This window comes from Lipomyces japonicus, assembly GCF_038497905.1.
Source record: "Lipomyces japonicus strain CBS 7319 unplaced genomic scaffold V1514scaffold_10, whole genome shotgun sequence".
NCBI classification, from domain to species: Eukaryota; Fungi; Ascomycota; class Lipomycetes; order Lipomycetales; family Lipomycetaceae; genus Lipomyces; species Lipomyces japonicus.
The window spans coordinates 257,636-278,370 of NW_027117822.1; the positions used below are offsets into that span (position 1 = coordinate 257,636).

The window sequence follows — 20,735 nt, forward strand, 5'->3', positions numbered from 1 at the left end:
AGATTGCACAACACAGCCAGTGCACCTTGTTAAACTGTATTTTAAGACATTTATAAGATGACTACTTTTTGTAAGTTTAGATACACAATATGCGTGTGAAAGTAGATGTTAAAAGAAATATTTTTATTTATTGTTATTGCAATTTGGCTTGTAGTTGATATTTTAACAATTCTAATATGTTTGTATGCGCTCATCGTCATTACCACGTTCCCAAATAAATTCAAAAACGCGTACAACTTAATGATCAATAAATTCAACAAATAAAGGCGACTATAAATTTTGTATATGCAGTCATAGTCGATAGACTTCAAGTGAACTTGAGATTTTTGTTCATTAAATTTTGTTTGCACCATTGATCAACTTGTTGTCAATTGGATAAGATCAATTCAACATGGGGTCTCCAAAAATCATTGAAGATGACTTTCCAGAAAAAGAGACAGAGGTATTGGCGATCAGTATCTTTCAACTAAACAATTTTAAAATTTACTTATTATTTTTCATAGGATTTTGGATTTCGTGCTCTTTCGAAGGAACCGATTCAAATTAAGAGTCCGGTAGTGGATCCGTCTAGTCAGTCAAAACTGTTGGCTATTGCAATTACAAAGGGACTTTATGCTATAGCTGTAGCCGAAGGTATTTTACAACATATATTTATTGACTACACCATCTAATATTGCATTTTTAGGATTTATTACTGGCACAACTAAAAGTCTAAGGCAGAAGTTCACAGATGCCGATAAGACCTTAGAGGGAACCTTACATCGCATTCCGCAGAAGATCAAGTTTATTTTATTCACCGCAGATGAACTATATTTACTGGTGGTTGCAGAAACTGGTATTATAGCGTGGTATGCAGTAGATGATTTGAAAAGTGAAAGCTTAACCCCCAAGGGGGTTTTTAAGCGCGGAGTTTTAAAAGATATTAAGGTGAACCCAGGAAATGGAAAATCTGTGGCGGTACTAGCTGTTAATGATATTGTATATCTAATCGATTTACCTACGAAATCAATTGCGCCGCTTTCTGTCAAGGGGGCGACTTCTTGTGAGTTTTGATGAATCGAAAAGTAAAGGGTAAAGTGACGAATGCTTACATTCATCTTAGTTGATTGGGCCTTAGATGGTCATTCCGTTATTGTCGGTGATAAGCAAGGTGTGCTTACAGAGTACGACACAAAAGACGAGGTTGGTAAAGTCTTATCTGTAATCAATCGGCCATCATCCGATTTTGAATATGGTAAGTATTTTCAGATGACTTTCATTATGCGAGAATTAACAGTTTCAAAAGTTCTCTTTATAGCATTTATTGAGAAGAATAAGCTTTTTGTTGTGTATTCCAACGAACCGGAACCAGAGAACCATGAGTTTGATACAGTAATAATTGAAAAAGGTTCAAACAGCATTAAATATTCAAAGGCCTATGATATATGTTTACCTTTTGGTGTTACCTCAAAAGAGGCATGGTGGCATACTGCATTAATCAAAGGATGGAATCCTAAAAAAATTCCAACGCTGATAACACTAGCAAACAGTGCATCGATAGATATTGCCTTGATTTCATCCGAGTCAAATATTTTTTTTCTCGACGACATGGTGCGTGCTTCATTGCCTTCTTTTAATTCAAACGAGACTTCGCCAGTTGGCTTGCAGTTTGATTTTTCAGCCACCGAGAAAGTTCTCAATCCAGCCCCTGGTGTGGAATCAAGTGATGCATTGCCAATACTATTTGTTCTTAACAACGAGGGTCAATTGAAAAGTTGGCATGTTATTTGGAAAAGTGGAATTTTGGAGGGATTCGCAAATTTGAAGCAACTAAAAGATAGGGCAATGGCTAGTGTCGAAGCAGCTTCATATGCATCAAGCATTGAGCTGCCAGTACAATCCACTCCTTCATCTAAACCAGGATCTGCTATTAAGGCACAATCGACTCCTTCATCTAAGCCAGGATCTACTGTTAAGTTGCAATCGACTCCTTCATCCAAAACAGGATCTTCTGCTAAGTCGGAATCGACTCCTTCATCCAAAACAGGATCTTCTGCTAAGTCACAATCCACTCCTTCATCCAAAACAGGATCTTCTGCTAAGTCACAATCCACTCCTTCATCTAAACCAGGATCTGCTATTAAGGCACAACCGACTCCTTCATCTACATCTAAGCCAGGATCTGCTGTTAAGCGACCCAGCAAATCAGATGACAATAAGCCACCAAATGTTAAAGCACCAGGTAATGTTGGCAAACAAGAGATTTCACAAGCAGTCAGGTCTGATGTAAGTTCGTCAGACGAGGCAAAATTATCAGGCAAGCTCAAAAATACAGGTGCGACTAAAAAAAATCAGCAGAAAAACGAAACAACTGCTAAAGAAAACAAATTGCAATTAGATATCGAATTACCGATATCAGATTTAATTATTGGCGATAACGCTAATGATAAAAAAGAAGTCGAGGATGAAGCCAAGGTTAAACCTAAAAACAAAACTGAAAGTGCAAGTGCAAGTAAGGATGAAGTCTTGGAACAAGCAGAGAACAAACCTAAACCCGAGAGTGAGGATAAAGCTAAGAACGAGGCTAAGAATTTTGTTGAAGATGATGCCAAAGATGAAGCATCTAAATTTTCTTCGGTTAAATTTGGGGAGGCTGGGGGTTTAAAATTTGGATCACCTATTTCAGGCGCTAATCCTTCGACTGTGTTTGCCAGTTCTGGTATTGCTAAACCATTTAAAAGCAGCTCTACAGGAGAATCTGGGTTTGCAAAATTTTCAGGGAATCAGGCACCATTCGAGTTGAATCCTGCGGCAAAGTTTGGATCTCCCTTTAGCGCATTTGCATCTTCTACTACTTCTACAAGTGGCTCTAGTATTGCAGCATTTGCGAATAATTCTTCCGCCGGCGAATCGCCTTTTAAAGATTTTAAATCATCTTCTACTGAGTCACCCTTTGCTGCTTTTGCATCGAAAGGGGCAGAAAACATATCATCACCATTTGCTGCTGCAGCTGCTGCTGTTAAATTTTCTTCCAGTACTAGTGCATTTTCTTTAAATCGGGAAACATCAGGCAAATCATCGTTTGCACAAGCACTTGAAGACATTGGCTCTCCTAGTTTTAATTCTCCATCTTTGGTTACAAGTACACCTGGATATCTTGACATTTCATCTGGAAATACGAGCGGTTTAGACGCAAACAAGTTACCCCATGATTTAGGTGGCCATGTTTTTCGTCAACCATCGGTAGACTTGTCAGATGACGAGAAAGAAGAAGAACAAGAAGAAGGTAATGATGAGTATTACGAAACTGAAGAAGAGTATGAGAAGAGTGAAGAAGATCTAGGTGGAAAAGAAGATAATGAAGATGAAGATTATGAAGATTATGATGAAGATGAAGAAGATGAAGATGAAGAAGAAGTCGAAGAAGCTGAAGAAGATGAAAACGAAGAAGAAGAAAAATCCGAAAATTTAGCGTTTAATTTGGGCGAGAATGACTATGAAGTTGTTGAGTCTGATGATGCTGATAATACAGATTTTGAAGTTGTTGAAGAATTTGAAAATGGACTTGATCATCGATTACAAACAGAAGATGATGAGAAAGAGGTGGAAATAGACGAAAAAAAGGATGACGAGGAGAAGCATGAGGAGTCTTCCGAAGAAATTGAGGAACCCGAGAAAGAAATTGGGAAAGATATTGTCGAGGTTAAAAAGGACCATGAAAGCGCAGATGAAGTGGTTGACGAACTTGAATTAGCGATTGCTGGTACTTCTATCGTAGAGAAATCGGCTGACGAGAAAACAAGTGCGTCTGGTATTGATGCTGCTGAGCCTGCTTTTACTAGTGCCGTTCCAGTTTCAGATTTGGGCAGCAATTTGTTTGTGTCCGAAGAAGCCTCGTCTAATGCTGGCGTTAACGTGTTTGGTAATTTTGGAGAGACGGCATCTCAGTCTAAGAAAGATATAAGCCCAGAGCCTGCGGTATCAGAGAAATCAACAGAAATTTTGCAGGCGTCGGAGAAGAAAACACAGTTTCAAGCAGAAAGTGAGAAACCGTTGACACCTGCATCTGTTGAGTCATCTATTGAACTCGAGAAACCTTTAACACCCGCATTTTCGTCTGATCAGGAAAAATCTGAAAATTCTGTCAAGTCATCTCTTGAACTCGAGAAACCTTTAACGCCCGCATTTTCATTTGATCCGGAAAAGTTAAAAAATTCTGCCGAGTCATCTCTTGAACTCGAAAAATCGGTCGCGCCTGCATCTTCTTTTGATCAATTAGAGACTAAACAGTCTACAAAAAGTTTGGATGATAATGCTCTTTTAAAGACTGAAGATGAGCAGGACTCTGAGAAAAGTGACAAAGGAGAGGAAGGAGAATCTAGCAGGCAATTAGAAGAGGAAGAACAGTTTGAAGAACCGCCAGAGCTTCCTAACTACTTACCCCTAGATTTGGAAACGTTTGAGAGCGATGAGCAGGTTAGTAATTGCAATTTTTTATGAGTTCTGTTTAAATACTAAGATTACATCACAGGGTCTGACAAAGGTGTTTGATGAAATTTACCGAGGCATAGAAGGCGAATTAAGCATACTGAGAGAAAATGCGTTTGCCCTCTCGGAATATGTTGATCTCCATAGCGTGCCGTTTGATTTTGGTCCCGTATTGGGTGAAGACGATGTTGAATCAATCAGAATGTCTCAGGCTCGTTTCATTTCTGAAGAAGTAAATGAATTCAGAAGTGAACTCAAAATTGCTCAGGCTTATTATGATTCGGATTTGGAACGATTACATGAAGTTAATACTTCATTATTGAGACGTAAGTTATCTATTTATTAAACTAATTTATTTTTGGAACAGTTTTTTTTTTTTTTTTTTTTTTTTTGCGCTGTCATGTGCTAACTAAAAATAGTGGAATCTAAGCTTGGTCGAGCAGGAAATCTTATTCAAAAGAGGTCAGATAAAGGTTACCTTTTAAGGTTGAAGTCTAGGTCATTACCAGTCGATGCGGCCGAGTTGCAAAAAAAGATTAGGCAGGGCATTAAAGAAGTCACGGATCAGATTGATAATTTAGAAAAGATAAACACAATGACGAAATCAAAACTTAACTCGTTTGGATCAGGTTCACCACTAAACCGGCCATCGATCGACGGGGTTCAAAAATCGATTCAAAGAATCACCCGGTTTGCGCATCGCAGAGCCGTGGACGTGGCCGAATTGGAGAAAGAGTTTGCCAAGGTTTCGTTGTCAAACCTTGCTCAATCTCCAATCCCGAGTCCTCGCAAAAATGATATCTTACGAACAAGCGTGATCTTCTCTCCTGATCGAAAATCAACAGTTAGGGATTCTCAATTAGCGAACTCGTCGTCTCCATATAGAGATTCAAGTAATGGAAGTCCACGTAAGGTTCAACTTAGCCAAGATGCGATCGATGAATTCCTAAGACGGAAAAAATTGAGAAGCAAGATTACATCGGCTATTTTGGAACGACCTGTTGAAGCGCTTTTTACTAAAGAGAAGTAATTTACAAGTTATGTACAACGAGACGAGACGAGCCGGGTTCATTAGCAAATATATTTAATGTTTTGTCTGTGTATTTAGTGTACATATATTAAAGCATTCTAACTTGAACAAAAACAAAAGTATTTCAATCCGACAAAATAAGAATTTTTTTTTCGTTAAACCATTTCGCTAACATTCATTGGCATTTCATCGATCTGTGTGGAATAATATTGTTCAATATCTCTCAAAATTGAGACGTCTTCACTAGTGACAAAATTAATCGCCACACCTTTGCGGCCAAACCTGCCGCTTCGACCAATTCTGTGAATATAGTTTTCACGATTTAATGGAAGATCGTAATTGATGACTAGTGATACTTGCTGAACGTCGATACCACGAGCCCAAACGTCAGTAGATATCAGTACTCGTGAATTTCCCTGTCGAAAATCTTGCATGATGGCATCACGTTCCTTTTGAGGCATTTCTCCGTGCATCGAAGCCACCGTGAAATTCGATTCTTTCATTTTATCTGCCAGCCAGTCCACTTTTCTTCGGGTATTGCAAAATATGACCGCCTGAGTAATCGTCAATGTTTCGTAAAGATCACACAACGTGTCAAATTTCCAGTCCTCCTTTTCGACCGCGATAAAGTATTGCTTAAGTCCTTCAAGTGTCAATTCATCACGTTTGACCAAAATGCGGATCGGATTCGATGTAAATTTGTTTGTCAATTCCAACACGTCATACGGCAAAGTGGCTGAGACGACTACAACCTGCGTCGAAGGCGGTAAGTATCTGTACACGTCGTAAATTTGATCCTTGAACCCTTTATTTAAAAGCTCGTCTGCCTCATCAAGAATCAGCATTTTTATATGTCTCGTACGTAAATTTCTTCTTCGGATCATGTCAGAAACTCGACCTGGAGTGCCAGAGACAACGTGTTGACCGTAATCCAGCTTTTTGATATCTTCTCCTACTGACGTGCCACCGATGCACGCATGACATTGCACGTTCATGTAATTCCCTAAGGCCAGTACGACATTTTGAATCTGAACCGCCAATTCACGGGTTGGTGACAAAACAAGTGCTACGACCTCGAGTGTCAGATCAGAATTTTAAAAAAAAAATGCGAATTAAAGCGTCATTACCTTGTGTTTCACGAAGCTTGGTATCGATAGTCTGCAAAAGTGAAATAGAGAACGTTGCGGTTTTACCCGTGCCTGACTGTGCCTGTGCGATAGTGTCTACGGTGGTTATTAGTACAACCTATTAAGTATGGCTTCTGCAATTCATACCTCGTCCTTTCAATATCTGTGTGATGGCTCTGCTTTGAACAGCTGATGGGGTTTCGTAACCATATGCGTATATTCCTCGGAGAAGATCCTCTTTAATGATATTAGCCTAGAAAAAATAATATATTTGAATATGTCTCATACCTTTTAAGTTCATGGCCTCGACTTAAACGACAAATCTCTAATTAGCCACATGTTCATAGTTGATCTCTCATCAACAACAAAAGCTCTATGTAACATACACGTAGGAATACTAGACAATTGTTAATTTGAAATTTTCCAATTATTTAAAATAGGTTTTAACATACACTTCAACATCGCCAGACGTGCTGAACTCCAAAAGAGCTAGAAATTGCAGTGTTTTGATTAGCGCCATGTAATAATGACCAAGAACCTGGTCAATGATTTTGCTTTGGTTTGCATACCATCTTGCTTGCGATCAAAACTCATCTTTCTCCTTATGATTCTGTGATTATTTTTCTGCGTAAAATAACGATCTTTGGAAACAGAAGAGATGGCGGATGGGTCAGGGGGAGATGGTTTCGACACAAGATGAAAATTGGGCAATTGCTGCGCTGAATAAACTTTGATCAATTTACATCGTCCCGGGAAATTAATATCGTGAACTTCACTTTGGACCTAAATGAGAACAAATTGATTATAAAGAGGAAGCAACTGGACGTAAGCCAACAAAGACTCGAACAAAGGAAGATTTAAACACAGTCACAACCACCATTAGCCAGTATTTAACATGCTGTATCAATTTATTGGAATTACTCGTGTAAACACGATGCAAGAAGTCAGAGAGTAAGGATCTGTACTCCTTTTTCCACCAGGACTTTCTAATCTGATCACATTTTGTTTAGAATTGTCAAGACATTGGGAAAGACGGTGATCAACTCGGGCGGCGTCATTCGACAAGTTGACTGGCTGGGCAGACAATTTTTACCAAGAGTAACCGGCAAAAACCAACAACTCCATTTTGCAGGTCACCATTTTTCAGTAATTTTTGATTCTTCGTCAAGGGTTCAACAGGATCTTCTTAAGCTGTTTCAAGTTGATCCTCGATTTATTCAAGTCAATATTCTCAACAAGGGTCGCATGTATGTTTTACTATAAGACAAAAAAAAAAGAAATAAAAGATTAACCCATAATTTAGCCTGGCCGATATTGCAAAGCCAATCAAGCCATTAAACATGATATAAAATTTTGCAAAATTATTGTTTCAAAAAAATGTACATATAGTTGATAATACGGTTTTTTTTCTTTTTGCAATATATATAATTCAATATTTTTATACATATTAATTAAGCTGCAGTAAACTTTGAAAAAAAAAAAAAAAAAAAATTGGTGATGCAAGAAATAAAACTTTTGATATGCTGCACATGTTCATACGAAAACAAAACAGAACAAAAAAGATATATACACCAACGCCATCGAAATCCACACTAAAAATCAAGATTTCTTAATTGTATTCACGAATGATAACCGGTACCGAACTTGGCGGTAAACTACCAAACTCCGTTACAACTTTTTTAATATATTCTGGAGGCGTAAGATCGTATAAAACGTTAAGCAGCTTAATGTTTGGCAAATCTCTCCAATTCTTAAGTGGACCCAACTTTGGTGTGGAGTCAATCGATATATTAACCAAATCATCTGGCGAACCTGTATATTGACATGTTAGTAAAACTAATTGCCCACGAATTAAACATAAGAATACTAACCCAGCTCATTGTATGTGACGGAATCCAGTTGCACCCGGTTAGAAAATTTGATACTCTCACAACACACGATAACTGGGATGTTTAATCTGTGAGCACTCATGGCTACTAATGCAGTCCCAACTCTTGAGTAAAGCTGCCCATTAGACAATACCGCATGTGCACCCAGAAACACGCTTGTGATATTACTCAAAACGTATGAAAGGGCCGAAATCAGGACATATTCACACTTAATGCCAGCATTAGCCAGTCGTCGCACTAATTCTTTACCCTCATACAATGGCCTGGTATCAACAACCACCACCGTGAATTCAACACCTCTCAAATTTGCATCTAAAAATACTTCTTCTACAACTGTCGAGCGGGCAAAAGTCAAAATTATATCACCATTACTGATCTGAGTTGCCGCATTCTGAACAATTACTCTGTCAGCTACTTCAATCTTGTCACGAATATACGTGTTGATCTTCTCGTCCAATAAATCACGAGCCTGGTCATCAGAAACATCTATACTGACGACCGAAATCTCTTGCTTCAGCCATCGGATCGCGTTACCCATAGTAATGCTCAGTGGCCTGGCAGTTTTAAGGAAATCAATTTGACGACTCAGGTGGTTTGTCAAATTGCGACTCAATGTTGTACCTAACGGAGTTCTATAGTCCGCAATGACTTCTTGAAATGCTCGTAGCATAGCCACACATCGGGCACTGGACCCAATCACGGTATATGAAGCAAATTGAAGCGTCAGGGCCAAAATTTTAGGATGAATGTCCTTACCGGCGTCTGCAGTACCGGAACGCTTGATGATCTCCAAATGCCGAAATAGTAAAACGCGCTTATCCAGAATATCACCCACGTTGGTGGTCACTCCCACAGGCACAGCACTGGCACTAGCACCGGACATTGCAGATGAAACAGTATTACCCACACTAGCAGATCCGCTATTATTATTGCCGTTAATGATATTATTGCTATTACTATTATTATTATTATTGTTGTTATTGCCGTTATTATTCGCTGCTCGATTTTGCTTTGCTTGTTGCTTGGCATTTTGCCCAGTCGATTGATTTACATCTAGTGGGATTGCATTAGTCTTGCCTTGCTCTGCCAACCTGGCTGCTCTCCGAGCCTCCTTTTCAGCTTTTCTGGCTGCCTTGTCTAGCTTTCCTTGCGCTTGTTCTGCGCTTTCCTTCTTTGACTGCGGGCCCTTAGGCCCAGCTGCATTAGAAACTGATTTTGTTGTAGTGTCGGGCATTCTATGCACAAATTAAACTTGTAAGCCATTTACAACACATCACGTCCAAATATGCTACTCACATGAAATAATAACCAAAATTTTAATATTTCAAAAAAAAAAAGAATCAAAAATTATTGATCGTGTCTTCAACTTGTTTGATTTCACTGAACTAAATGCTTTTGAGATTTGATCAAACTGACAAAACGCCGGGTAAGTAAGGGGTTAAAGCCTGCTGTCTATGCAATCGACAACCAATCATGGAAGTTTAGATTTCAAATCCCAAAATCTTTCAATATCGCACAATTATCAACACTTTTGGTTTTTTTATCTATATTACTTTTTATAAATAAAATGGCTCCACTTTTAGGATATGCTGTTTTGGGTACGGTGCTATACTGGATTGGCCAATTGTTGAAAGATTGTGCTAACAGTGATTTCTTTTCTTTTTTTTTTTTTTTTTATCTAGGTGCTTTCGTTAGATTATATCACTTGGGATTGACCGGCAGAACTATTTTCTCTGGGGGCTTGTCTCAAAATCTTGCCAGCATTGGATTATTTGCTACCGGTTTCACTGTTATTGGATATGGTGTTCGAGGCGGCGCTGCCAAGTTCCAAGAGAAGAAACGGCGCAGCCTGGAAGCTCAAGTTGCTTAATCAAACGACATGTCACACGCAATAAAGCAGAAAGAGGGAAAAAAAACCAAAAAAGATGTAATAAGATATAATAAGATATAAAAGAATTAGCTAGAAAATCAGCATTTTAAATAACTTCAAAGGCAATTTCTTCAGGTTTTGGCCCAACCACAGATAGACATCTCTGCAGATTGGGTCAGACGTGTTTTTTATTTTTGTTTTTTTGGATAAGAGAGGGATACTTACTATGGAGCATTATTTGGATTTACTAGTTTTAAAAAAATGTTAATCCCAAGGTTAAATTGATTTTGTATAATATTAGTTGGATTCAATACAAATTTTTACCTATTTTTTTTTTTAAAAAAAGACACAATTACTACTTAATTAATCCGATCATAGTTGATCTGTTCCAAAATAGGTCCAGCTCCATTTTCAAGCAACAAAGCAGCAATATCCTTGCCGAATTGCTCTGCCTGTTCAATAGTGGACACCGGGGCGACCAAGTCTGCCGATGCAATTTGCGATCCATCCGGACTGACAACACAGGCTTCGATTTTAAGTTCGGTTCCTGTAAACGTCGATTGCACGCCGAGAGGAACTGAACAACCGCCTTCCAATTTTCTCATGAGACTGCGTTCAGCAACGCACTCGATCGTTCCTTTCCTATCGACCGCTGGTTGTAAAAGGCTCTTGATAAATTCGTCCCCTTTCCGAATTTCCACTCCCAATGCACCTTGGCCTACAGCGTACAAAAGATCTGGCGCAGATAAAAATTGCGTGATATGGTGATCAAGTCCGATACGCTTCAAACCCATGATTGCCACAATAATACAAGTGTATCCTTGTTCCTTGTCTTCCAATTTTGACAATCGAGTGCTCCTATAAAATTAATCAAAAAAAAAAAACCAAAAAAAAAAAAACCATTGCCGTGGAGTTCCAAAGTAACTTACATGTTTCCTCTAACAACTTTAAACTCGAGTTTGGGATATCTCCGTCTCAGCTGAGCTGTTCGTCGAACAGACGACGTGCCAACAACACTGCCTTCTGGAAGTTCCTCTAAAGTTTTATATGGTAAATCCGAACGAACGACTAAAGCGTCTCTAGGATCTTAAACATATTAAAAGTCAGTACCAATTGAGCTAGCCCCATGCAACATTGATGAAAACTTCTTACCTTCCCTGTCAAAGATTCCACCAAGTTCAAATTGGTTTGGAAGATTCGTGGGAAGATCTAAAATGTTACCACAAAAAATTAGCAAAAAAATAACAAAAAAATAACGACAAACTATTGTATAATCTGAACTAACCTTTTAACGAATGAACAATCAAATCAATTTTGTTTACGCCGGCATCATCCACCAGTAACGCTTCCAACTCAGAAGTCCACAAGGCCTTGCCACCAAAAGCATACAGTGCCTTGTTTTGAACTTCGTCACCTAGGGTTGCCTTGGTAACAATTTCATAAGTGTACTCCGGAAAATGAGCTTTCAATTTGGCGGCGATAATCTCAGTCTGCGCGACCGCGAGCGGAGATGTTCGTGAACCCAGTCGGATAACTTTTGACATGTCCGAAGAATGTGGTTATTGGCAATTTGTAAAATATGAGACAAAATGCTTTTCAAAATATGATTACAAAAGTCACAGGTAACGTGGCGTATGAAGGAGGAATAAGATAAAGATAGTATTCTACTAACTAGCTATCAATTGGACTTTTCAAACAAAGTTTAACGATAGTTATCAACTAAAATTTAATACATAGAAACATATAAGCAAATTGATACACTTCGATAGTTTGGCAATTATATAACTATGACTAGTATTTACGAATTCTTTCAATAACACTGACTTGAATTGAACTTCATTTTCACTCGAAAGCGAAGACGGAATTAATCAAGATTATTTTAACTGTACCTTGAAATCCAACGAACTTGTATACTGGATAAAAGCTATCACGTGAATAAAAAAGTTGGTGCCTTTTTTGACTTTTCGCTTGACACTAAACAGACTCATTGACAGAACAGACAACACAAACACTGAGTTCATTTTAGAAAGACAATTTTTGTTAAATAAAGTGAATTTTTTTTATAAAAGCAAACATGTCCTCAATAGCTTCAAAATTTAACCGGCTATCCCCAGTCACCAAAATATCACGAGCCAGGGTTGCCGTTCCCGCACGGTTCCTTGCGAAATCATATTCTGTCAACAATGCCTGCGCTCGAAGCCACTTCACCCGACCTGTTGTTAAGCCGTGCTTTGTCAGATCTGAGTTCAGGAGAGGATATGACAGTAAAGAGTCTAATGGGTTTGACGTTCCTACGCGTGAGTCTTTAGTGTTATTAAATGAAATTTATAAATAAAAAAATAAAATAAAATCTTACAATAGAAAAGAATTTAAATTCACTGAAGAACATGAATGGATTGCGGTAGAAGATGGCCAGATTGGTGAGTACCGCCACATTGAAAAGCTTGTGATATTCGCAGCATTTTTTAACTTACGACTTTCTTTTTTTTTAGCTGTAATTGGGATCTCGAAATATGCCGCAGATGCGTTAGGAGACGTTGTATATGTTGAACTGCCACAATTGGGGAGCAAGATTGGCGCTGGTGAACCTATTGGTGCGATCGAGTCTGTCAAGTCTGCGTCCGACATTTACTCTCCATTAACCGGTGAGGTTATTGAGATTAACGACAAATTGGAGGGCAAACCTGGCTTGATAAATGCTGAGCCATACAACAAAGGTATAGTTTTGCACTTATAAGATCTCCCTTTTTGTCATTTTTTCTCATGTTGAATTACAGGTTGGATCGCAAAGATCAAGTTTGATAATACTGAGGAACTTGATCAACTTCTTGATAATACCGCATACTTAAACTTCCTTGCAACTGGCTCATCATAAAGTTGAAATGTATTGCAACAAATGTATTTAATAACATGTTTAAATTATACGACTAAAGTTCACCACTCTGGGACATAAATGCAATTAACGCCATGGCAATACTTTCCAAGAATATCGTGGCGTGGAAAGCAAATTGATCATTAAAAAATTGAACATTGTATATATATATATATTTCTTCATACATCATTATTTTCGTGAGAGAGTTCGTCGAAAGGTAAAGAAAAACCAATAAATGACAATAATTCAAAATGATAACAAACAGGAAAAAAAAACCCACTATACTATAAGAATGTATTCCCATGACTGTCCATTATTAAGACTTACAGTATATAAAACCCTGCCCTTTCTATATTACAAAATATATAAAACTAAAAAAGTGGCCATCATTCAAACAGCTTAATTTTTCTGCCTTAAATTTTTTTTTTCTTTTTTTTTATTTAACGTCTCGGCTCTTTATTCGATTGTTCCAATAGCGGCTTCTAAATCAAATTTGGCAATCAACCCTCTCTGTCCGGTCGATTCTTTGTATAACCGGTTAAAATATCGGGTAGCCTGTTCGACCTGATCAATTTGTTTGGCTCGTTCGTTTTTCTGTTTTGCCTGTTCATCGAGTAATTGTTGAAACGCTCGCCGAAAATCCTCAGATGGGAACCGTAAAACCTTGCGACATTCAGACGAAATGCGATCTGAATTGGCATGTACGTAATCCAAGTTATCTAGTTCTCGTTTTAGCTTTTTCGCCAGCTTGCGAGGCACAACGTTGGGAATCTCGGTGACTAAATAGGCAATACCGACAACAGCGGCAATACCAACGGCAGGAATGATCCACTTCTTCAAATTCCTAAACCCGATAATCGATGTGGCTTGCACCGCTCCGTTTAGAACATAAGCTGGCACGCCAAAAATCTGTGTTCCTGCCACAGTGGCGAGCGTGAGTGACATGCCCATGCCACCGAGCTTTTCTTTCTGATCCAAATCCACGTAATCCGTAATTTCAATACTTGTCCGCAACGATCCACGCGCCAACAAGTCACGCTTGCGGGTAAACATCAAGCTGCTATTAAAAACTTTTTCTTGAAAATAGTCAGTGCCCTTAAACTGTTGCAACCCAAGAGATTGAATTAGATTGAATCCTGTTGTCGTTTTCTTGCGTGCTAGTTCTTCACATTCGATTACACTTTGTTGTAAGGATTGCAACATGGCATTTCGCGTATCGGCTGCATACGAATAAACGGAAAGAATACCTGGGTAATCAACGTACTTCTTCAATCCAATTTCTTCAATCACTACGTCAATTCTGGCACGAACTTGTTCATAAACTGCATTGACCAAACCATCGACGTTTTGATCAATGTACTCAGATAACTTGACGCTCTCGAGCAAATTTTTCTCGTACAACGGAGTGATATGCGACAGCTCGCTTGACAACCTGTCATGTTCAACTTGAGAAATCTCTTTATTATAGCTCGCCAAGGCTTGCAAATCACCAAGAACGTTAAGTAAATAGGTCTTTGCAGGCGCAAGTTTAGACAACGCACGCTTTTCTAAAACGAAATTTCGAAGATTGCGCTCTAGCCGTTGAAAATCAACAATGTCATTATCAGGATCTGAACCGCCTGCATTATCATCGCCATTGCCGTCATTATCATCATTATCATCATCACCATCGTCGTCATCAGGATGACCGGTAAGAACTTTGTTAGAGCTAACAAAGTGAACCAGGTCCTGAGAATCTTCAAATGTCTTTGGTGAAAGCTTCGAAACTTGGTCCAAAATAAGCCTTGCGCATCGTTTCTTGTCTCTGATATTGTCAAAACGATTAACAACAATAAATATAAACGCCTTCTCATGAGCCGCATTCCAAATAAACTCCTTGGCCGAAAGAGTAAAGTGATTTTCTGCAGACACGACAAAAACGACGACATCGATTTCTTCCTGGCGTGCAAAGACAGCAGTAGTTTGCATGGAATCCATGTTTAATCCGGGCGCATCAATCAATGCAATGTCAACAACACCGTTTTTTAGCAAGCTCTCCTCTGCCGGACGATTGTCATCAACGTAAACTTTTAAAATTATGTACGTGTCAGAACTGAGGGCCAACCGCTCGAGATCTGATAACGGGAAGACGTCGTATGTTCGTTCATCCTTGCGATTGTATGTCTGTCCATGAGGAACAGCATGAACTTCTTCTACGCCATTGTTTATTTGTGCATCAAGCACTTCACAGAAAACATTCGTGCAAGGTTGTTGGTCTTCCGGTAGAACATTGCGGCGCAACAAGGCGTTACAAAAAGTTGATTTCCCCGCATTAAGATCACCAGTGACAAGGACTTTTGAAGACGTGTCTTCGATGCGTTCACGTAAAGAAATCAAATGCTTTAATGCTTGTGCAATTTTTCCATCAAGCAATGACGCAACAGCTGATTTTTCTAGACTTTGCACAAGTTCGGCTGGACTGACTGCTCCAAGCTTCAGGTCAAGCTTGAGAACATTGAAATCGTGAGAAATATCGGTGCTTACTAGCCGCGGAGCTTCAGATGACGGTAAAACAGGACTGGAACGGTCTGGTGTTGATAATGACACCGGCAGGTCTGTGGCAGCACGGCGGACCGGAGCAGGTCTTGAACCAAACTGGTCGGCAAAATCTGAGCCATCGATGCGTCGAAATGGAGGATATTGAGCAGGCCAATCATGATTTATGGTTTGCAGCTCCTTCAGAAAAGTTATGTTAGATCTATTGGCATGGCGGTGGCGGAAGCCACAAAAGAAAACAAACAAAATGGGGAATCATTGATACCTTAAGCATATTCATGACGGTAGTTATTGCCCGTCCCAAGGCAGCTCGATTTTCATTATAATGTAACTGCTGAATTTGGAACTCTAACAATTTCTTGGTCGAACCTACGATGAAAGATAAAAATTAGATATCCGAACAATGGGCAACCACACTTTACTTGACTTACCAAGTCGCTCGGCTCCGCTTGATTGCAGAGTAGCATCAGGAATATGAGAAAGTGATCTGCTGTTGGTCGAAAAAAGATCTGAAGAACCCGGGCTGGGAGAGATGTGCTCTTCCTGCGAAACAATGGAAGGCCCGTACCCGGAGTCGTTGCCGGCAATGAACACCTCCCTAGACGATGAACGCTTGTTGGAAGGACCGGGAAGATCATCAATGTCGAAATATGAAGACGACATAACTTGGAAGCAAAACGAATACTATACGTTGGATAATAGTGGACAAAGCAGCCTAAACTCTGTACGATTCATGGCTCAAACCACTATGATGAGCTGACAATATCGTGCTCGAGATGTAAATACCGAATTGGGAGCAATCTTTCTTTCCACCGCCAAAGCCCTGACCCTGGATCACAAAATGTGTGCTGATCACCGCTGATACGTTACCCCGTATCCATGTGCTTATAAGTTGGTTCCTCTTCCCACTGGGCAAGAGAGCAGCATCCCATATATTTCTGAAGCAAAACAGCTGGCCCCAGTGATCGTGATGGTGATCTCGGATCAATATTCCATCAATCTCAGGCCACATTCACACCACAGATCAGTATCGACGCTGCCTTCGCTGTCTTTGGGGCACGTTGCTAGCACCGTCATTTCTCCACCATCGCCACTTACTGCATTATCCATGTTTTCTCCCGAGTCAGAATCCGATTTGCAGTCTGCTGAAGCGGCTGCTGCTTACTGGATAAACGGGCCCAACAACAAATCAATGCTTTTAACACCACCAGACGAGTTTCTTGGTTCTGCGGTCGACCACCAAAGCCAGCAGAGTGCAAGTGATCGTTGTGTGTCGTCGTTTGGCGACTGCGAGTGCGATAACGTGATCGAGCAGGCCTCCGCGGTTGCCGTGGATTGCTTGTCAGAAATAGACATTGCGGAAGAGTCTGTACGGCTACTGCTGTTTGACAGGTCACCAGCCGCGTTGTTGTTTGCAGATCAGATCAGGCAGCGCAGGTCACTGCTTGAGCCAGGACGACCAACATTTGTGAATTTGATTCATGCGATCCCACTCTCACATATTCATCAACACTTATGCGCAAATTCGGTGTCCGCTACATCATCATTATCAGCTTCTTCCTCATCACGGTCTTCGCTTTTGGCATCGTTAACTAACGATGCAGACTACTTCTCACGGACATTATTTGAATCTTTTGCGGTGTCCCGGCGAGGGCCGGTCGTGCCGCCAGGATCTCTTCATTTTTCACTTTCGTTATCATTTCTGCCTACGCATTCACTACCAGAATTCAAATCGTTTATTAGGGCCAGAATGACCGAGCTTCAGACCGGAGGTGTTCTAATATTTTCTTATCCCACCTCACTTGCATTTTTCTACGACACTTTTCTCAAGGTACTTGATCCGCTACTTCATACGCTACTGGCACTCAACAAACTTTCTACCACAGTCTGCCAAAGGCTGTCATCACCACCGGATGATGTACCAAACTATGAAGAGCAGCAAGCTATCATTCAAGATTGCGGCGGAGAACTGCTGTTTTCGACCGAGCGTAACTTGAAAGTCAAAAGCTGGGGTGCACCCTGGCTGGAAGACGAGGAACGGTGGATTACCGATGCTATGTTAGATGATGGAGTAGCTGAAATGCCTGGCAGCGGCGGTGTTCACCCAGGTCGACGGGGCAGTCAAGTCGTTGACGGCTTGGCAAAGGGTTCTGAGCTGATCACAGGACTAGCCAAGACTGGAATCTACGTTGTTCGCAAACTGTGATGTTTCCAACATGTGCTGTTTTTTTCTTTTGATTTTGCATCTATGCGCACATTCACTATTGGTCATGATATTCAGTTTGGCTGGTATTTATGATTTACCGCCCTTATATTTTGTTTCATCTATATTCATATATATTTTCTATGGCTTTTTTTTTTCAACAGTCTATTTGGGATATAGGAGTATTGGAGTTCTGACTCGGATTTTTTTATTTTTCATTTTTCATATTCTACACTTTCGTTTTTTTTTTCATTTTTTTTTTGTTTGTATGCAGTGATATCTTTGTTGTACATCATTCATCGCAAGAATATAAGTCCTTCAACAAATGAATAATAATCCTTTGACCATGCGTGCTCGGATGAGCAATGATTAACAATTAGCACGGATATAGCCGTTCGACGCGCGTGGTGGGGCGGTGCTTGATTTATATCAATACACAGGCTCGTGGCGGTGGCTGAATTAACGTTTTATGCAGACAATTAACTACTGAAAGTTGGCGAAAACAGCGATTTTGTGATCCACAAGTGCGTAAAAAAATGGAAGTTGCCTTTTACCTACGTTGTGTATCACGGTCAGTTACATCAGAAACAGCATGAATTGCACAAGCCAGGCAGGCATGATGACAACAGGGAATTGTTTTTTGGTTTTTTATTTTTTGCAATTCAAGGAAAAGAATCGAATCGGGCTTATCTTTTTTGCTTGATCGGCAAAAATTAGTAAATAAGTAAATATTGTATAATTATTTATATACAATCTTTTAAGTTGTCTTTGTTGGCAACAATGTGGGGCAAATACTCAGCCTTTCCATTAACAGCATTTAGTGATTGCACCAAGACAAAAGCCCTGACTTGCGCACGTGCTGAAGGGATGACAATTCTAACAAAAACGGATAACCGAAACGAGAAAAAAAAAATATAGGTCACATGCACCGAAATCAGGTCATGCGAATCCGTGGGTGCTTTTTTTTATTCGGTGCCAATCCGAAATCATTACAACCTGTGTTCGCCTAATCCGTCGACATTTTATTGTTACCCGTGATAAAATTCTGACTGAGTACCTCTTCATACTATACATGTTTGTCACGTCAGGAAAACGCAAAAAAAGAAATTAAAATTCTCGTTTAATCACAAATCCGAGACAAGAAACTAGACAAGGGATTAGTACTATGTAAGCAGAAACGACAACCATGCCGCACCCAACATAAACAAAAATTGTAAACAAAAAACGTGTACAGTAAAACAAACCAACGCATCTTTTGCATTTTCTATTATATATTTCTTTTCACTTAATATCGCTCACAACTATACAGTTTTTTCAAGCAAACAACTCAAAAATAAATAAAACAAAAAAATTGAAAAAAAAAAAATGCCACCAAGAAAAAGAGAAAGACGATCGTCGTCGCCGGACCCATTGGAATTCATACCATTCCCCGGGTCTAACTCACCGTACAGTAGCACACCTGGTAAGCGGTTATTAGAAAATAGAACACAGATAATAAGTCCAATTAAATTGGCAAACGTGACAACACGAACAGGAGCATATAATCGAAAGACTAAAAAGTCAAAGCTGAGCGAATCTTTCACGGCCACAACAGCAACAACGACTCCGCCGCCGCTGCCACCACCACCACCAACAACAAATACCGGCTACAGTGCAGAACAGAAAAACAATTTTATGCATAATACTATACCACCATACATTGTTGTTCCGGAAGGAAGTCTTATTCAGAATTTCATCTACTCGTCCCCCGCAGTTCCGGAACGAGTGAACGCTAGAAACGCAAATCAGCCAACTCAATCACCATCATTAAAAAATAAACGGCCGAAAAAGCAAAAGCCAAACGTAAGACGGTCTTCCGTAAGGAAGAATGGCTTAAAACAGGTCAATTCGCCTGCTAATGCTGCTGTTGATTTTATTTCTAAAGAAGCCCCACTTTCAAACAATAGGGCCGGAAATATTGATTCGTTGAATTTGTTTACCGACGTTTCAAATCAAGAAAATAAATTACTACAAATCAATCCCAATGATCAATCTGTGTTGGGGTTAGTTTCGTCGTCTCATGTCAACAAAGAATTCCGAGCTAGTGATTCGTTATCAAATTCTCTAATTAAAACAACAGATAAATGTAACCTGATGATCACCAAAAATAAAAATTCTATAAAAAATGTGGTCCCGGCAGATATACATTTTTTTTCGGCAGGTTCAAATTCTGAAAAATCAAAAGATGCGCCAGTTACGCAAACTTCAAAACACGTTGCGTTGAATAATCAACAGAAACGAATAAATGGCAACAGCTCAGTGAAAACAAAAAATGCAGATAACATACCTGTGAATGTATGGACAAATAAGGATTGGGAATTGCTGGAAAAACTTCATCCGAAACGGATGAACCCGCTGCCAACCAAAACTTACATAAAAGCGCCTCGTCAAGTTGCAGCAGCTTTTCCACAAATTTCCGATAAGGAACTCGCTAAACGAATGCTGGCACTAGACAGAATGAGAGCCGAGGAAGAAGAAACACTCGAAGAAGTGAAAGCTAAAGAAGAAGACAAAAAATTAGAAAAAGCAAAGAAAAATCCTTGGTTTTTTGGTTTAGGCGGGATTTGGGGGAACAAATAGGCAAGAAGATGGTGGGGTTGAAAGGCGTTGTTAATAAATTTAGAATTTGGTCAATATCATATATTTTAAATAGATAAAAATTTTTAAGAAAAACAATAGTCTATTGATTATGCAACCAAAAA

The 20,735-nt window shown here is 39.5% G+C and overlaps 11 protein-coding genes across 11 annotated transcripts; 7 read left to right on the forward strand and 4 right to left on the reverse strand.

Annotated features, from left to right (window-relative positions):
• Positions 1-42: 42 nt before the first annotated feature.
• Positions 43-5,575, forward strand: V1514DRAFT_14408 (uncharacterized protein). Its single transcript, XM_066924481.1, has 10 exons — positions 43-70; positions 155-442; positions 504-633; positions 686-1,042; positions 1,103-1,182; positions 1,318-1,889; positions 2,148-2,314; positions 2,378-4,455; positions 4,511-4,793; positions 4,887-5,575. The coding sequence occupies exons 2-10, from the start codon at positions 392-394 to the stop codon at positions 5,495-5,497; spliced, it is 4,329 nt and encodes a 1,442-aa protein (XP_066784571.1). The 5' UTR covers positions 43-70; positions 155-391; the 3' UTR covers positions 5,498-5,575.
• V1514DRAFT_327869 (P-loop containing nucleoside triphosphate hydrolase protein) lies at positions 5,530-7,390 on the reverse strand. Its single transcript, XM_066927059.1, has 7 exons — positions 7,194-7,390; positions 7,077-7,113; positions 7,011-7,021; positions 6,913-6,933; positions 6,772-6,861; positions 6,625-6,720; positions 5,530-6,563 (listed from the first exon to the last, which is right to left on the reverse strand). The coding sequence occupies exons 1-7, from the start codon at positions 7,216-7,218 to the stop codon at positions 5,653-5,655; spliced, it is 1,191 nt and encodes a 396-aa protein (XP_066784572.1). The 5' UTR covers positions 7,219-7,390; the 3' UTR covers positions 5,530-5,652.
• V1514DRAFT_304461 (uncharacterized protein) lies at positions 7,375-8,065 on the forward strand. Its single transcript, XM_066925633.1, has 3 exons — positions 7,375-7,575; positions 7,635-7,871; positions 7,928-8,065. The coding sequence occupies exons 1-3, from the start codon at positions 7,520-7,522 to the stop codon at positions 7,971-7,973; spliced, it is 339 nt and encodes a 112-aa protein (XP_066784573.1). The 5' UTR covers positions 7,375-7,519; the 3' UTR covers positions 7,974-8,065.
• Positions 8,006-9,880, reverse strand: V1514DRAFT_291376 (initiation factor 2 subunit family-domain-containing protein). The gene is made up of 3 exons (XM_066925321.1): positions 9,810-9,880; positions 8,496-9,748; positions 8,006-8,436 (listed from the first exon to the last, which is right to left on the reverse strand). The coding sequence occupies exons 2-3, from the start codon at positions 9,745-9,747 to the stop codon at positions 8,234-8,236; spliced, it is 1,455 nt and encodes a 484-aa protein (XP_066784574.1). The 5' UTR covers position 9,748; positions 9,810-9,880; the 3' UTR covers positions 8,006-8,233.
• Positions 9,881-10,015: 135 nt separating this feature from the next.
• V1514DRAFT_327877 (uncharacterized protein) lies at positions 10,016-10,728 on the forward strand. Its single transcript, XM_066927060.1, has one exon. The coding sequence runs from the start codon at positions 10,081-10,083 to the stop codon at positions 10,381-10,383; it is 303 nt and encodes a 100-aa protein (XP_066784575.1). The 5' UTR covers positions 10,016-10,080; the 3' UTR covers positions 10,384-10,728.
• V1514DRAFT_304468 (porphobilinogen deaminase, dipyromethane cofactor binding domain-containing protein) lies at positions 10,652-12,042 on the reverse strand. The gene is made up of 4 exons (XM_066925634.1): positions 11,669-12,042; positions 11,536-11,592; positions 11,313-11,469; positions 10,652-11,241 (listed from the first exon to the last, which is right to left on the reverse strand). The coding sequence occupies exons 1-4, from the start codon at positions 11,925-11,927 to the stop codon at positions 10,743-10,745; spliced, it is 972 nt and encodes a 323-aa protein (XP_066784576.1). The 5' UTR covers positions 11,928-12,042; the 3' UTR covers positions 10,652-10,742.
• Positions 12,043-12,754: 712 nt separating this feature from the next.
• On the forward strand, positions 12,755-13,243 carry V1514DRAFT_269511 (glycine cleavage system H-protein; the record flags this gene model as incomplete). Its single annotated transcript, XM_066924816.1, has 3 exons — positions 12,755-12,803; positions 12,876-13,100; positions 13,161-13,243. Coding segments are annotated over 3 exons (357 nt in total), but the record flags the coding sequence as incomplete, so codon positions are not given.
• Positions 13,244-13,271: 28 nt separating this feature from the next.
• On the reverse strand, positions 13,272-16,553 carry V1514DRAFT_327885 (uncharacterized protein). The gene is made up of 3 exons (XM_066927061.1): positions 16,223-16,553; positions 16,057-16,160; positions 13,272-15,971 (listed from the first exon to the last, which is right to left on the reverse strand). Exons 1-3 carry the CDS (start codon positions 16,452-16,454, stop codon positions 13,713-13,715), a joined length of 2,595 nt encoding a protein of 864 aa, XP_066784578.1. The 5' UTR covers positions 16,455-16,553; the 3' UTR covers positions 13,272-13,712.
• A 129-nt stretch (positions 16,554-16,682) lies between these two features.
• On the forward strand, positions 16,683-18,324 carry V1514DRAFT_327886 (uncharacterized protein). The gene has a single exon (XM_066927062.1). The coding sequence runs from the start codon at positions 16,762-16,764 to the stop codon at positions 17,995-17,997; it is 1,236 nt and encodes a 411-aa protein (XP_066784579.1). The 5' UTR covers positions 16,683-16,761; the 3' UTR covers positions 17,998-18,324.
• Positions 18,018-18,371, forward strand: V1514DRAFT_327887 (uncharacterized protein). The gene has a single exon (XM_066927063.1). The coding sequence runs from the start codon at positions 18,062-18,064 to the stop codon at positions 18,269-18,271; it is 210 nt and encodes a 69-aa protein (XP_066784580.1). The 5' UTR covers positions 18,018-18,061; the 3' UTR covers positions 18,272-18,371.
• Positions 18,372-19,195: 824 nt separating this feature from the next.
• On the forward strand, positions 19,196-20,688 carry V1514DRAFT_327888 (uncharacterized protein). The gene has a single exon (XM_066927064.1). It carries the CDS (start codon positions 19,360-19,362, stop codon positions 20,611-20,613), a length of 1,254 nt encoding a protein of 417 aa, XP_066784581.1. The 5' UTR covers positions 19,196-19,359; the 3' UTR covers positions 20,614-20,688.
• The last annotated feature ends 47 nt before the right edge of the window (positions 20,689-20,735 follow it).